At 44.9% G+C, this 13,633-nt stretch overlaps 1 protein-coding gene across 5 annotated transcripts in view; it reads right to left on the bottom strand.

Annotated features, from left to right (window-relative positions):
• The window catches only part of MARK4 (microtubule affinity regulating kinase 4), a 672,690-nt gene that overhangs the window by 208,887 nt on the left and 450,170 nt on the right, over positions 1–13,633 (bottom strand). For 4 of the 5 annotated variants that reach the window (XM_030220223.1, XM_030220221.1, XM_030220224.1 and 1 more), the window contains one exon: positions 7,665–7,735. The exons of the other annotated variant lie outside the window; for it this stretch is intronic. In XM_030220223.1, coding sequence (XP_030076083.1) covers positions 7,665–7,735 — 71 coding nt within the window. The remainder of the gene's footprint in view (positions 1–7,664; positions 7,736–13,633) is intronic. 5 annotated transcript variants of the gene reach the window in all.

Genomic DNA, 13,633 nt, shown 5'->3' with positions numbered 1-13,633 from the left:
AACTACAATTATTTAACTACCCCTCCCTTAACGATTACCCTCCCCCTCCCCCAACCCACCCCCATTATATTCCCCCTTGGGAATGTTGAGTTAGAACCACAACACGGGTCCACAGGTCAGAAGTCAGATCAAAAAGTCCCAGTCTCTTATCCGTAAGTCGTTCCAGCTCTCCCACCAAACAAAGCTTTAATATCAGCTTTGGTCGGCCCCTCTGATCGTTTCCAATGATTAGCAATAACAGTCTTGGCTGCTGCCAAACACATACCTTTAAGGTGTCTCTGCCACTTCAGGCCCCTTCTGTTGCCCAAACCCAACAGGCTCGACTGACAATTTTTTAATACTTCCATATGTTAAAGGAAGAAAAAGGCCAGGCCTTTTTGATAGAAGTTCAGGGAGTACATTTATGGAAGGAAATAGCAAAGTTATTTTCTCTAGCACTGTCCTATACATCATTTAGGAAGAATTTAAAAACATATCTTTTCAGAAAATTTTGTATTTAAAATTGGTATTAATATTGCATCCCAGAAGTGTGTTCTAGCTTCTTTGATTAAAACCTGCTTAGAATCAGTGGCGTAGCTACGTGGGGCCACAGGGGCCTGCGCCCCCACCCCCCAAATTTCCTGTGGGCCTCTGGTTTTGCTGGTGGGGGTCCACAACCCCCGCCAGCTGAAGCGTTGTCCAGCACCGGTCTCCGGCACCACCGCATTGCCTGCTCTGTCTTCCCCTCAGGTCCGGAACAAGTTTCACTAAAAGGAGTGTGCTGGACGTGAGGAGAAGACAGAGCAGGGCAGGCAACGCGGTGGTGCCAGAGACCGGCGCTGGACAATGCTTCAGCTGGCGGGGGTATTTGCTGCAGCAGTGGGTGGAAAGCGGCAGGACAGGAACGGCAGGGCGGTGGCAGACCAATATGTAACCCCCTTGGGCTCTGGCCCCCTCCCACCGCGATGTCTGGCTACACCCCTGCTTAGAACTGTTGAGGTGTTAACGGGCTACAAGCCTGATGTAATGTAATGTGAAAATAAGGGCTATCATAGTGGTGTACAGTTGGGGGCAATGGGTTTGGGGTAGGTTTTGGAGGGCTCAGCAGACAAGATAAGGGAGTGGTGAGATGTGTTCCTGGGAGCATTTGTATAAAGTGCACCCCTAGGGTGCCCCATTGCTCTCCTGGGATGTCTGGGGAACCAGTCTGCTAAAAATGTTGGCCCTTCCTACATCTCAATGGCTTGATTTTCTACGTTTTTCACTTGTGCGTTTTTTTTAAATGGCCTGAAAAGATAAATGCACAGAGCAGAAAACCTTGTTACAAACTATATTTTTGAAAAAAAAAACCAAAACAGACATTTTGCTTTTTTGAAAATGGTCACATTTCCTATTTGATATAATTAGCGCAAAACGTCCAAAGTCCAATTTAGACGTCATATCGAAAATGCCCCTCTAAATGTATGATATTTTGCAATTTAGGTGTGAGCATTTTCAGCAGCTCTATGGCTAGTGTTAAGTGATCATGCCACAATTCTAGGTCCATGTTTGACAAGTTATGCTGGTATTCTATGGAAAAAGTATGTGTAAACTACACATCATTTAGGTGCAAAGTTATATAATAGTGTGTGGCTGGAATATTGGCATTTACACTCATATGCTGGTATTCTGGTCATTTATGTGCATTCTTGCCACCTAAAAACGTGTGCATTCTTATAGACACCCTCATAGTGGAGAATTTTATAACAGTGCGCTTAGGTTAAGTGAAGTACCTGTTTGTCTTTACAAAATACTAGTGTATGTAAATCCTGACAACACTGCATCTACGCTGAAGCTGAAGTCATTACACCAAGCATAGATTATTGAAGTATGCATGGAAATTAAGAAAGTTTATAACCTACGCGTTCATGACTCTACCTAGACCACACCCCAGGCAATGCCTATAGTAAAAACACTTGAATGCATGCCATCTTGAGTACTTTTGTGCTTTGTGCAATTTTATAAGAGTCATTTTGCATGTATATATTACCAAATAACATGCAAAACTGAAATTATAAAATTAACAAATCAAAAAAACATTTGTAGAAACACTCAAGTATCAAACAATACAAATAAATAAATAAATAAATAAAATTAAGAACGAGCAAAGTAAACACAAATTTAGATGCAAAAATTAAAAATATAAAGAGGGCTCAAAACAAATTGTGACTACTTGTCCATGGAATGGTGGATCTTATAACTATTCAGTGCCCTCTCTTATCCCACTCTTCTTACATCCTCTATTTGTACAAATATACAAAAATTGAGAAAATAAAAACTTGTCTGAGTGAAATCTGAGACCTGTCATTTGATGAGCAAATAGTTGTAATTTGTTTTGAGCCCTTTTTAAACCTATTTTTACATCTAATTTTTGCATTTGTATTAGTGTTTACTTTGGTCAATCTTGGTTTATTTATTTGTATCATTAGACACCGAGTTTATCCCCAAATGTTTTTGGGGTTTTTTTAAAATTTGCTTTTCATTGTTTTTGTGGAAAGATGTATTCACTTGTCCAAAGTCACTAAGGCCAATCTTAGGTGAACCTTCAGCCATTGGCACTGTCACCCTACCCCTATAGTCCAATATCTCCACTTGCCCTCCAATACATTCCCAACAGTCCAGCATCTCCCCTTCCGCTCCCTATCTTCTCACAGTCCAGCACCTCCACTACCCATCCCTATCTCTCCCCATATGGCCAGCATCTTCTCTTCCTTACTTGCCCCTTCCCAATGACCATTTCTACCCCTCTTTCTTTCCCCCTGCTTGATTTGTGCTTCTGCTGCCACTAGTGTCACCTTCACCGCCATTCTCCTTACTCCAGGGCTGAAGGGACAAGTGGATTCACTGCTGGCACAGGGTCTTTAACAACAGGCCCATGCTTGAGCACTGCCACATGATGCTACCATCCGATACAGGACTTCCTTCCATGGGGCAGGGAACACATCAGAGCTGAGTGCAGGCCTGTGGTTAAAGACCCCATACAGGTGTTGAATCCACTTGTCCCTTCTGCTCTGGAAGAAGGCGGGTGGCAGTGGCAGTAGCAACAACAGAGCTAAGAGAAAATGGGAAAGATGAAACGCTGAACTCCTGCTGCACTCTACTCCCAAATGCTGCTGCACTAGGCAGGTGTCTAGTCTGCTTAGTGGCAGGGCCTGCCCTGCAGGTCATATATTGTCAGCAGTACATGTTTCCAGGATTCCTTTTTCCCTGGAGCGCCGGTTTCACTGTAGAGTTATTAGCAAGTTACCTTCACATTGCAGTGCTCAAACATAGGCATTTGCTATAATGAAAGCCAGTTTGTCTGTACACCACCACAATCCCAAAAACTAAGCATGCTGCCCAGACCCAGATCAGGCAGCAGCACTCCTCCCATTCTCCAAACACAAGCAGCATGTCCTGGTTTTTTACAGCACATATAGCTAGCATGTCCCCCTCACATACACCCAGTATATCTCTCTGCTAACCACCCCCCCCCCCCCAACACAGACAGCCACTATATCTGTCTCTCTGCTGCCTCCCACACATACACCCAAGCATGTCTTTTTTCCCCACTACCCTCTATATACAGCATGCTCTTCTCTCTCTAATCCCCATGCACATAGAGCCAGTAGATACAGAACCTCTGTATTACCCCTCTCCCTGCAACACTTTCCTTTGCTGACTTTTCACACAGCTAGCAGTTTTTTTCACTTGTTCCCCTCTCCCACCCCACCGTGTACCTTCAAACCTGTCTTCCACAGAGCGGCAATAGTGTAGCGGTATACCTAGATCACTTGCAGTCTGCTCCAGAGCGCTCCCTCTGACTCATCCCACATCCTCTGACTCAAATTCCTGCTTCCGCACGGGTTGGACAGGTCAGAGGAAGTGCTGCGGAGAAGGCTGCAGGTGGTCTAGATGTACCAGTGTACTGCCGCTGCTCTATGGAAGAGAGGTTTGAAGTCAGAGGCGTAGCCAGGTTTTGATCTCAGAGGGAGCAGACTTTTATAAAATAGGCGCCGGTTGGTGTCAGCTAGACAGCAGTGTCTGTGTTGTTGCTCAAGGACTGTGGCGGGCACTGATTAATACAGGCTGTCTCTGTTGCATCCTGCCTACAAGGAAACAGTAAGTTACATAAGGAGGCAGGACGCAGAAGAGGACCCTGGACTGGCCAGAGCAGGCAACCTGTCTTCTTAACTACAAAGTAAAAATATTCAAATCGTGACCATCACCTCAGGAATAGAACACACATTCCTTCCACTGCTAGACACCTTGTTTAAATCAGATGGGCTTTTGTTTGTGTGGTGACTCTACAGGATGTGGAGACCACTAGTCTTCAGGATTTTTATTTTGGTTGACAAGGACCACCAAAGGCGGCCCTTGCCCCAGAGTGGCTGTGCCCACTTTCAAATAGGGCTAGATATTTTTGCCATTCAGGTTTTCAGGCTATCCACAATGAATCTGCATGAAAAAGATTTGCATTTAATGGAGGCAGTATATGCAAATCAATTTCATGCATATTTAATGTGGATATCCTGAAAACCTGACTGGCAAAGGGGTACTCCAGGACCACCTTGGGAAATGCTGCCCTAGAACACAAAAATTACCACCCCATAACAGCCCTAACCCACCTATGAAAAGACAATGCAATATATATTATACTGGGTTCTCGAGCACAATATACCTACTATTGGGAAACTGGAAAAAGCTGCACTGTTACACATTCCTACACAGACACTACATGCTAGCAGAATTGTTCACCTCAGTCGCACATGCAGAACATAAACAGACCCTCATCTATATAACATGAGTAGCCATACTGGGTCAGAACAAAGGTCCATCTAGCCCAGTATCCAGCTTCCAACAGTGGCCAACCCAGGTCACAAGCACAAGCAGAAACCCAAACTGTGACAACATTCCATCCTACCAATCTAATACAGAATAGGGAGTCACAAAAAAACAAACAAACCCAATAACAACAAAAATTGAAATAGAGACCCCCTCCTCTCTGTCCAAGAAAACCAGACTCTATAAACAGTGGAATACTGGTAAAAAGAAACAGAAAAGCATTTTCTCCTGTACTTTGCAAAATAAACATAGAAAAATATACATTTTAAAAAGAAGGTACATCTCAGTCCTTACAAAGTATTAAATAAAAATAATGTTTTTTCTACCTTTGTTGTTTGGGAATTTGGCTGGTTCCAGTCTTTTTTTCCATGTTCCATGAGTCAGCCTTACTAATTCTTTTCCAGGTTGGCCTTTCCATTTCTTCTCTCTCTTCTTGTCTTCTTCCTTTCCTTCTCTACATCTATTTGGCACTGATCTGTGTTACCATCTTTCCCCTTTTCCAAAATTACCTCTTTGTCCCCCATCTCATCCCTTTTTCACGTCCCTATCTCCTCCTCCCCTTTCCAATAGTGCCCTCTCTGTGTCCCTGTCTCCTCCTCCCCTTTCCAATAGTGCCCTCTGTGTCCCTATCTCCTCCCCCCTTTCCAGTAGTGCCCCTTTATGACCATATCCAATCTCAGTTTTCCCTTCCCAGTGAAGCCATCATCGCCATACTCTCAAAACAAAGCAAGCAAACCTAAGAGCTGCTGCATTCATGTTGTCACTCTTTATTGTTGGTAGCATTTGTATTTAATCTCACTTATATTTTCAAACATGCCAATTTGTGCAGTATACGGATGTACACAGAAAAAGTATAATAACGGAACGGAATACAGGTAGAGTAGTAATTTGTTGTAAATCGTAATCAGTGTGTCATTTGGAGGGGCTAGTTATAGAGGCACTTTACCACGTGTTATATTTGTGCAGAGATTTTTTTTCTCCTGGTAAAGGCCACTAAAACAGAATATGTAAGCCACACTGAGCCTGCAAATAGGTGGGAAAATGTGGGATACAAATGTTATAAATAAATAAATATAAGAAAGCCAATGGACTGCATTAAGGGCTTATAGCCCATTTAGTTATGTTTAAACAAAAGAGATCTGCATTAAAAATATTTATTTTTATTTTGACCTATAAAACCACTTGTCCCTGAAACATGTCTAAAAACAGAATAATCCATTTGTGTATCTAAAATGTAAAATTTCTACAAATGAGATGACGTTAAAATGTGATTCCATGTGCCCCAATGAAAGTTGAGTTTAATTCTACTTCCATTTTTCAATATATTCTATCATCTTTATAACACCAGCTTCCCAAGGCACAGTACAACAACAGTTAAGATAAACTCATCAAGAAACAGGATATCCTCATTTAAATCTTGGTCATATATATTGTATAGAGGAACAGTGAAGAAAAATGAGCACACACTACAGAGTTTATAATTGCTTTTTCTACCAGCTGCAATAATTTTTGAAGCCGTTTTATTTCTTTTCTCCTCCAGCTTTTAATGCACTGCCTATTAACAGAAACAGCTTTAGCCTTGTTACAGATCAACAATAAAGAACGACAAAGTGGATGCAGCAGCTCATAAACACATTAACCAAGTTGGCTTCCTTGCTGGACTAGAAAGGCTCACTTCCACTGGTATGTTAAACCTCCTTGGGCAGCTCTCCCTCCGGAGTCTTGCATATTTCTTCCTGTTTCTTCTGCTGTCCATTGTTGCCAGATGGGCGGTTTTCCCGCCCAATTGGGCGGCTTTCCGTGACCTGCTGCGGGAAATTTTCGACTGGTGCGGGTTGCAGTTTTTTGGGCGGCTTCGCTTTCGGTTGGGCGGGTTTTTTTCCTTCTCCGGCTGCGATTTTTGCCCGGGGGGGGCGTGGTTAATGACATAGGGGGAGGAGCTGTTGACATAGGGGTGGAGCTGTTGACGTAGGGGGTGGAGCTGTTAACGTAGGGGGTGGAGCTGATGATGGCGGGGCGAGGCTGTGCGGTTTTGGGCGGCTTTACAACTGGTTTGGGGTGGGAAAAATTATTTAAATCTGGCAACCCTGCTGCTGTCTCCTGTCGTCATTTTTACTGCCTTGAAGAGTTCTCTCTCAGCACCGGCGATTCAGTCAGCCTTCTGCCAGCGTCGGGGCTTCTCCTGAAGAGAAAGCCCCAACGCTGGCAGTAGGCTGACTGTGAAATCGCCGGTGCCGAGGGAGAACTCTTCAGGGCAGTAAAAATGATGACAGGAGACAGCAGGCAGCAAAAGAAACTGGAAGAAAGATGCAAGACCAGGCGGCAGGCAAAGTTACTGGCACTTGGCGCATAGGCACCATTTTTTCAAAAATCTTTTGGGGGAGCGACCACTCCCCCTGCGCCTCACCTAGCTACGCTTCTGTTTGAAGTTACACAGTGTGGGGGAGGGGAATGAGATGCCAAATCATGGGCAGGTGGAGGGAGGGAAATGGGAGAGATTCCAGATCATGCCACCGCAGAGGTGGGGGAAGGGATTAATTTTCTTAGTGCTACAGGGACTTACCCATAGATATGATGACCCTGCTTTTTCTGATGCATTTTAGAACATAAATTTCTCAACTTATAGACGAGTATATACTGTACGTTCATATTCCGATTTTGAAAAGTGATTCAAAATACGTGGGTAAAAACACCCCGTGGATTTTGTAGCTACATGAGGACTATGAAAATTGCACCCATACTACATCTCCTAATAACCCCTAATGGGTATTCATATTGTGTACTTTGGGCAACTAATCAACACGTATACAGTTCTCACTCACCTGTCTAAACTTTGCTCGGGCTTCCTTCTCCTTCATTCGCCCATGGGACACGAGGTAGTCAAAAACTTCCCCTATAGAAAGGGAAGAGGGATAAACTGAATGGAGCACACTGACCCCAGCTTCGGAAGGTGGGGTAAAGTCCTATCAGAATGATTGCAACAACTCCTCTTTGGTGTAGCAAGGATCCTAACAGCTTCAATGATCCTGGGAAAATGCTAGACTTTTAAAATGTTGCCATACCATGTACTAAAACAAGATAAAGTCAATCAAAAATGATGATATGGAGCCCTTTTGGAGACCACAAACGGGGTCCCTTAAACAAAAAGGTGATCAGACATATTTTTAACTTCAGGTATTAATAATCCATCTCAGAATTCTTCCTAACGAGGGATTTAATACTTATATACTATACTACATATAGGCGTATATTCTACTTATTTCAAACACAATTTTAAGCGGATACAATCAAGATAACCTCTTCATTTGAGGGAAGGAGCCATAGTACATATTTTTAACAGTGAAATTACATTGTTCAATCATGAGTATGTCCTAGAAAACAAATATGTTTTTAAATCTTTGTGAAAAAGATTATAAGGTGGCAACATTCAGATCTGAAATGGGGGATTATTCCAAATTCTTACACCATAAAAGAGAAATAATGATTCCAAATGTATTTTGAGCTTAAGACCCTTCACCTGCTGGATAATTAATCTTCACTTCTGGGTATTCCTTGATGTTAGGTAATTATTTGACAAACTAACAACATCAGTCAAACCTTCAGAATTTAAGCCAAAAAAGGCTTTATAAATTAAAAAAGCAATTTTTCAACCTGACTTCCATCTCCATCCATTGCAGATCTCAAAATAAATCCACCTCAGGGTCTCAGGTACTTCCTTATCCTCAGGGATTTAATAATCAGCCTCAGGGTCTTAGAATCCTCCTTAACCTGAGAGATTTAATAATCCACCTCAAGGTCTCAGAATTCATCCTATCCTTAGGGATTAATAATCCACCTCAGGGTCTCAGAATCCTCCATAACCTCAGGGATTTTATAATCCAGAAAGGGCCTCAGTTGGTGGCAAGAACAAATCAAGACCAAGTAAGGACAAATCAAGATCAAGTATGCATATGTAGTATCACATTATACCTTATGATATGAGTTTATCTTGTTGGGCAGACTTGATGGAAGGTACAGGTCTTTCTCCTACAACAGGATGCGTCAGTCACATATAGGTAACACCCAGATGGCTCCCATTAGACAAAAATGCTCTCCAATAGCTCAGGACATTTTTGTTTTCAAAATCCCTCTGAGGATGCGTGATATTGATCCCCCTCCTCACCTCCCAGGTGGGCAAGCCCAGGCACCTCCCCTTCCCTCTTCAGTTTACAGTTTCTGCCGTTCCCAACGGTCGGATTGCTCAGCTCTCCACAGCAAATTCCTTTCTTATATTGTTTTCTTTACCTACCTCCAAACAAGACGCCAGAGAAGGAGAAGACGAGCTTCAAAATGTGCCCAGGCTGCGCAAAAAAACTCAGCATACTGGACCCACATGATCTGTGCGTCCACTGCTTGGGGCCATTGCATATGAACCAGCCCTCAAGGAGTATATAAAATAATGAGTGGAGTGGAACGGGTAGACATGAAGCGTCTGTTTATGCTTTCCAAAAATACTAGGACTAGGGGGCATGCGATGGAAGCTACAAAGTAGTACATTTAAAACGAATCAGAGAAAATATTTCTTCACTCAACGTGTAATTAAACTCTGGAATTCGTTGCCAGAAAATGTGGTAAAGGCGGTTAGCTTAGCAGAGTTTAAAAAAGGTTTGGACGGCTTCCTAAAGGAAAAGTTCATAGACCATTATTAAATTGGACTTGGGGAAAACATTTCTGGGATAAGCAGCATAAAATGTTTTGTAATTTTTTTGAAATCTTGCCAGGTATTTGTGACCTGGATTGGCCACTGTTGGAAACAGGATGCTGGGCTTGATGTACCTTTGATCTGTCCCAGTATGGCAATACTTATGTACTTGAGGCAGAGAGCTACACAGGAGCTGTCAAATCCGTTTCCAACATCAGCACGCCTCCACCACGGGGCCTGCTGCAGGGTTGCAGTCCCTCCACCGTATCAGCACTCACCAATCCTGAGCCCACCTCAACAAGGTCTCTCCACTCCTCCCGCAGCGCAAAGAAGCAGCCACGAGCTCTCCGGAGCACAGGCAAGTCTCTCCGCTCTGCCCCTGGGCCTCACCATCAGCACAGCCCATAATATGGCTGCTAATCAACCTCAGGCACCCCCCCCCCCCCCGCACTTGTCTGCAGATGGACAGAGCCTGCAGCCTATCAGGGAGCTCCCCAGCGCTGCCCCTCGATAACATCCTGGCCATGCCTATCCCATCATTGCTGATGTTATCAATGACATTGGGACCCTGGCCACGCCTCCTGAGATCAACATCTGCTTGGGAACGGGACCAGCTGCACTCCTACAGACAGCAGCTCTACACCAGCTAGCAACAGGCTCCAGGAGACAGCTCTCATAAAAAGAGTCACCGGATTCACTACTCCCATAGGAGCCCCCATAGGGGAAAAAAGCACACCTCCTCCAGACATGGACAATGCTGCCATAGTCGGCATGAGCACGGGGGGAGTCGCGCAGTCATTAACCACGCCACTATCACTGCAGACACAGGCGCCCCTGCTCCAGCTTGTCCCTAGCCTCACCGCCATCCAAGAGGCGAACTGACGTCCATGACTCTGAATGCCCCATGCCTTTCCTCCCATGCCAGTGACGCGACGAGACGCAGTGCCTCTTCAAACTCCCAGTCACTGCAAAGCAGACAGCCACCATGTGCTGCAACCCCCACGGGGGCTGAACAACAAAATCAACAGCTCCTGAACCTGCTCGCACAATTCCTCGCCCAACAACAAGCTCTCCCACAACCTGCCCCCCCCGCCCCCACGGGACAGAACGGACAGAGCATGGACATGGGCGCACTGTCCGAAGGACCTCCTGACAACATCTGCAGTGCATCTACCAGCTTTCTCAGGGGCTACGACTTGGACAATTCACCACCGACAACATCCCCCACCTCACCGAGACCACGGACCAACACATCCTCAGGGGGTAATAATGAACCTCCCCCCCGCAACATGCCCAGAAACTCGCTGCCCACCTCAGCCTTCCCACTGGCAGGACGGCCAGTGAGGGCTTCTCCAATGTCTTGACCCTACCAAACACTTGATTGCTATTCCAGTACACAAGACACTTCTGGACTGCAAGGATAGGATGTGGTGCGCCCCCTTCTCAGGACTACCAACATCCAAACAATTGGAACTAAAATATCAGGTAACTCCATGCCTGGATTCAATAAGAACCAAATACCACATGTCCAATGTAGTCAACTCGGCTCTAAAGAGTCACAGGACCTCTGCACCACTGGGGAAGGACCCCAAGTCCCTGGACTCTGTTGGAGAAAGGACCATTCAGAGTGCCATGCTGAACTCCTGCTTCACTGCCCACCAGTTTTAGATGCTCCTTTACCACAAGATCATTTTGAACAAGGTCAAAGACAGCCTCCTATCCTCCACCAAGACAAACTGACCTCCTCTCAACTCTCATCCATGACCTGGAGGAATACAGTAAACACCTCTTCAGGTCTGTGTTTGACACTTTTGAGACATCTACCCGCACTGCGGGTACCTCTAATCTCTGCCCACTGCCTCACCTGGCTACGCACATCAGCCCTTGGCGGACGCCCCATGCACAGGCAAAAACCTCTTTGGGACAAGGTCAAAGAAACTGTAGATGACATCAAACAGAACTGCACAACACTCCAAACCCTTGCCACAGATGGACTGGAGCCACACCCTGCCGACGACACCAGAGGGCCTACCCCTGAAAACAACCCTCACAATGATACATTAGTGGTCCAAGATGGCAGCAGAACACTCGCCACACACCCCAGCAGTACAACAATCCCTACCCCTGAAAACAACCCACACAATGACACACTACTGGTCCAAGATGGCAGCAGAACACCCGCCATAGACTCCAGCAGTACAACAATTCCTACCCTCAAAAAAGGCAGCCAAAAGACAGAGGGCAACAAAGACAACCAAACACCTCCAAGCAGAACCAGGGCCTTTGACTGTCCATCGATGGAACACACCCTATAGGGGGCCACATTCGATACTTTGCGAGTGCCCGGTCACAAATTACCGCTGACCAATGGGTCATGAACATCGTCAAGTGAGGTTACCGTATTCGATTATGACACCTTCCAGCAAACAACCCACCGCAACACAGCAAATCAGAACCCGACACACAGTTCCTCATCCAGGAGTTGCAGGCCCTCCTCCAAGCAGAGGCGGTATAACCCATCCTCCTGCAAAAGATCAAGCAAGGGTTCTACTCCTGCTACTTCCTCATTCCCAAGAAGGACAAGGGAAGACGCACAATCCTGGACCTCCACAAACTCAACCAGTGCATTCACAAGGAATACTTTTGCATGCACTCCGTAGGGACTGTTCTACCCTAATCCAACCCAACAACTGGCTAGCTGGCCTGGACCTCCAAGATGCATAAACGCACATACCAATGCATCCATCACAGAGGAAATACTTTCAATTCAAGATAAGGGACAGACACTACCGTTACAAGATCCTCCCATTCGGACTCTCAACAGTACCACGAGTGTTCACCAAGCGTGCTTGTTTGTTTATTTATTTATTTATTATATTTGTATCCTGCACTTTCCCCACTAAAAGCAGGCTCAATGCGGCTTACATAGTAATAGGTAACACAGAATTTTGTTATGTAAAGTAGGAAATTAAGTATAACATAATAGAAGTATGGATGGGTAGTAAATGGATGGGTAGGTAGGTAGGTAGAGACAGGTGATAGAGAGAGGAGGGTAAGGTGGGAGATAGATTCTGGGTCAATGTCGTTTTCTCTTCAGTATATGTAAAGTAGATGGGTTCATGAGATTAATCTGGGTCTTTTGGGTAGGCTTGTTTGAATAGATGGGTTTTTAGTGCTTTTCTGAATGGTAGGTGGTCATGGATTGCTTGGATAGGTCTAGGGAAAGCGTTCCATAGACGGCTGCCCAGGAAGGAGAAATTGGATCCATAATAAGTTTTGTACTTGAGACCTTTACAGCTGGGGTAGTGCAGGTTGAGGTACTTTCGTGAGGATACAGACATATTTCTTGCTGGAAGGTCGACCAGATTTATCATATAGTTCGGAGATTCTCCGTGTATTATTTTGTGGATTAAAGTCTGGGCTTTGAAATTGATACGTTCTTTGATTGGGAGCCAGTGCAGTCTTGCACAGAGAGGAGTTGCAGTCTCAAACGTGATCTGCCAAAGATGAGTCTTGCTGCTGTATTTTGGGTGGTCTGAAGTTTTTTAGGATATAGGCTTTGCAGCCTAAGAAAATACTGTTGCAGTAATCAGCATGGGTAAGTACCGTGGATTGCACTAAATTCTGGAATGTTTTCTGGGGTAGATATGGTTTTACGCGTTTCAATATCCACATCATTGTGAACATTTTCTTTGTGGTGGATGTGGCGTGATTGTCGAGGGAGAGATGGCTGTCTAGTGTCACTCCAAGGATTTTCAGGTTTTAGGAATGGGGAGTGCCGGAGATGGTGAGATTAGATGGGGGAATTGTGGAGTGCTGAGATGAAAGGATTAGGCACTGTGTTTTTTCTTTGTTCAATTTCATCCTAAAGGCGTTGGCCCAGGAGGTTAAGATGTTCATGGCCATGGATATTCTATCAGAGATTTCTGTTAGGTTTGATTTAAAGGGAATGAATATAGTAACATCATCAGCATAAATGAAAGGGTTCAGACCATGTCTGAATAGGGCTTTGGCTAGTGGGATCATCATTAGATTGAAGAGTAACGACGATAAAGGGGATCCTTGAGGTACTCCACAGATAGGTGACCAGGGGGATGAGATATCAGTCGA

This window comes from Microcaecilia unicolor, chromosome 11 (genome assembly GCF_901765095.1).
Source record: "Microcaecilia unicolor chromosome 11, aMicUni1.1, whole genome shotgun sequence".
Lineage (NCBI taxonomy): Eukaryota > Metazoa > Chordata > Amphibia > Gymnophiona > Siphonopidae > Microcaecilia > Microcaecilia unicolor.
This window is presented reverse-complemented; position numbering and strand designations above follow the sequence as displayed.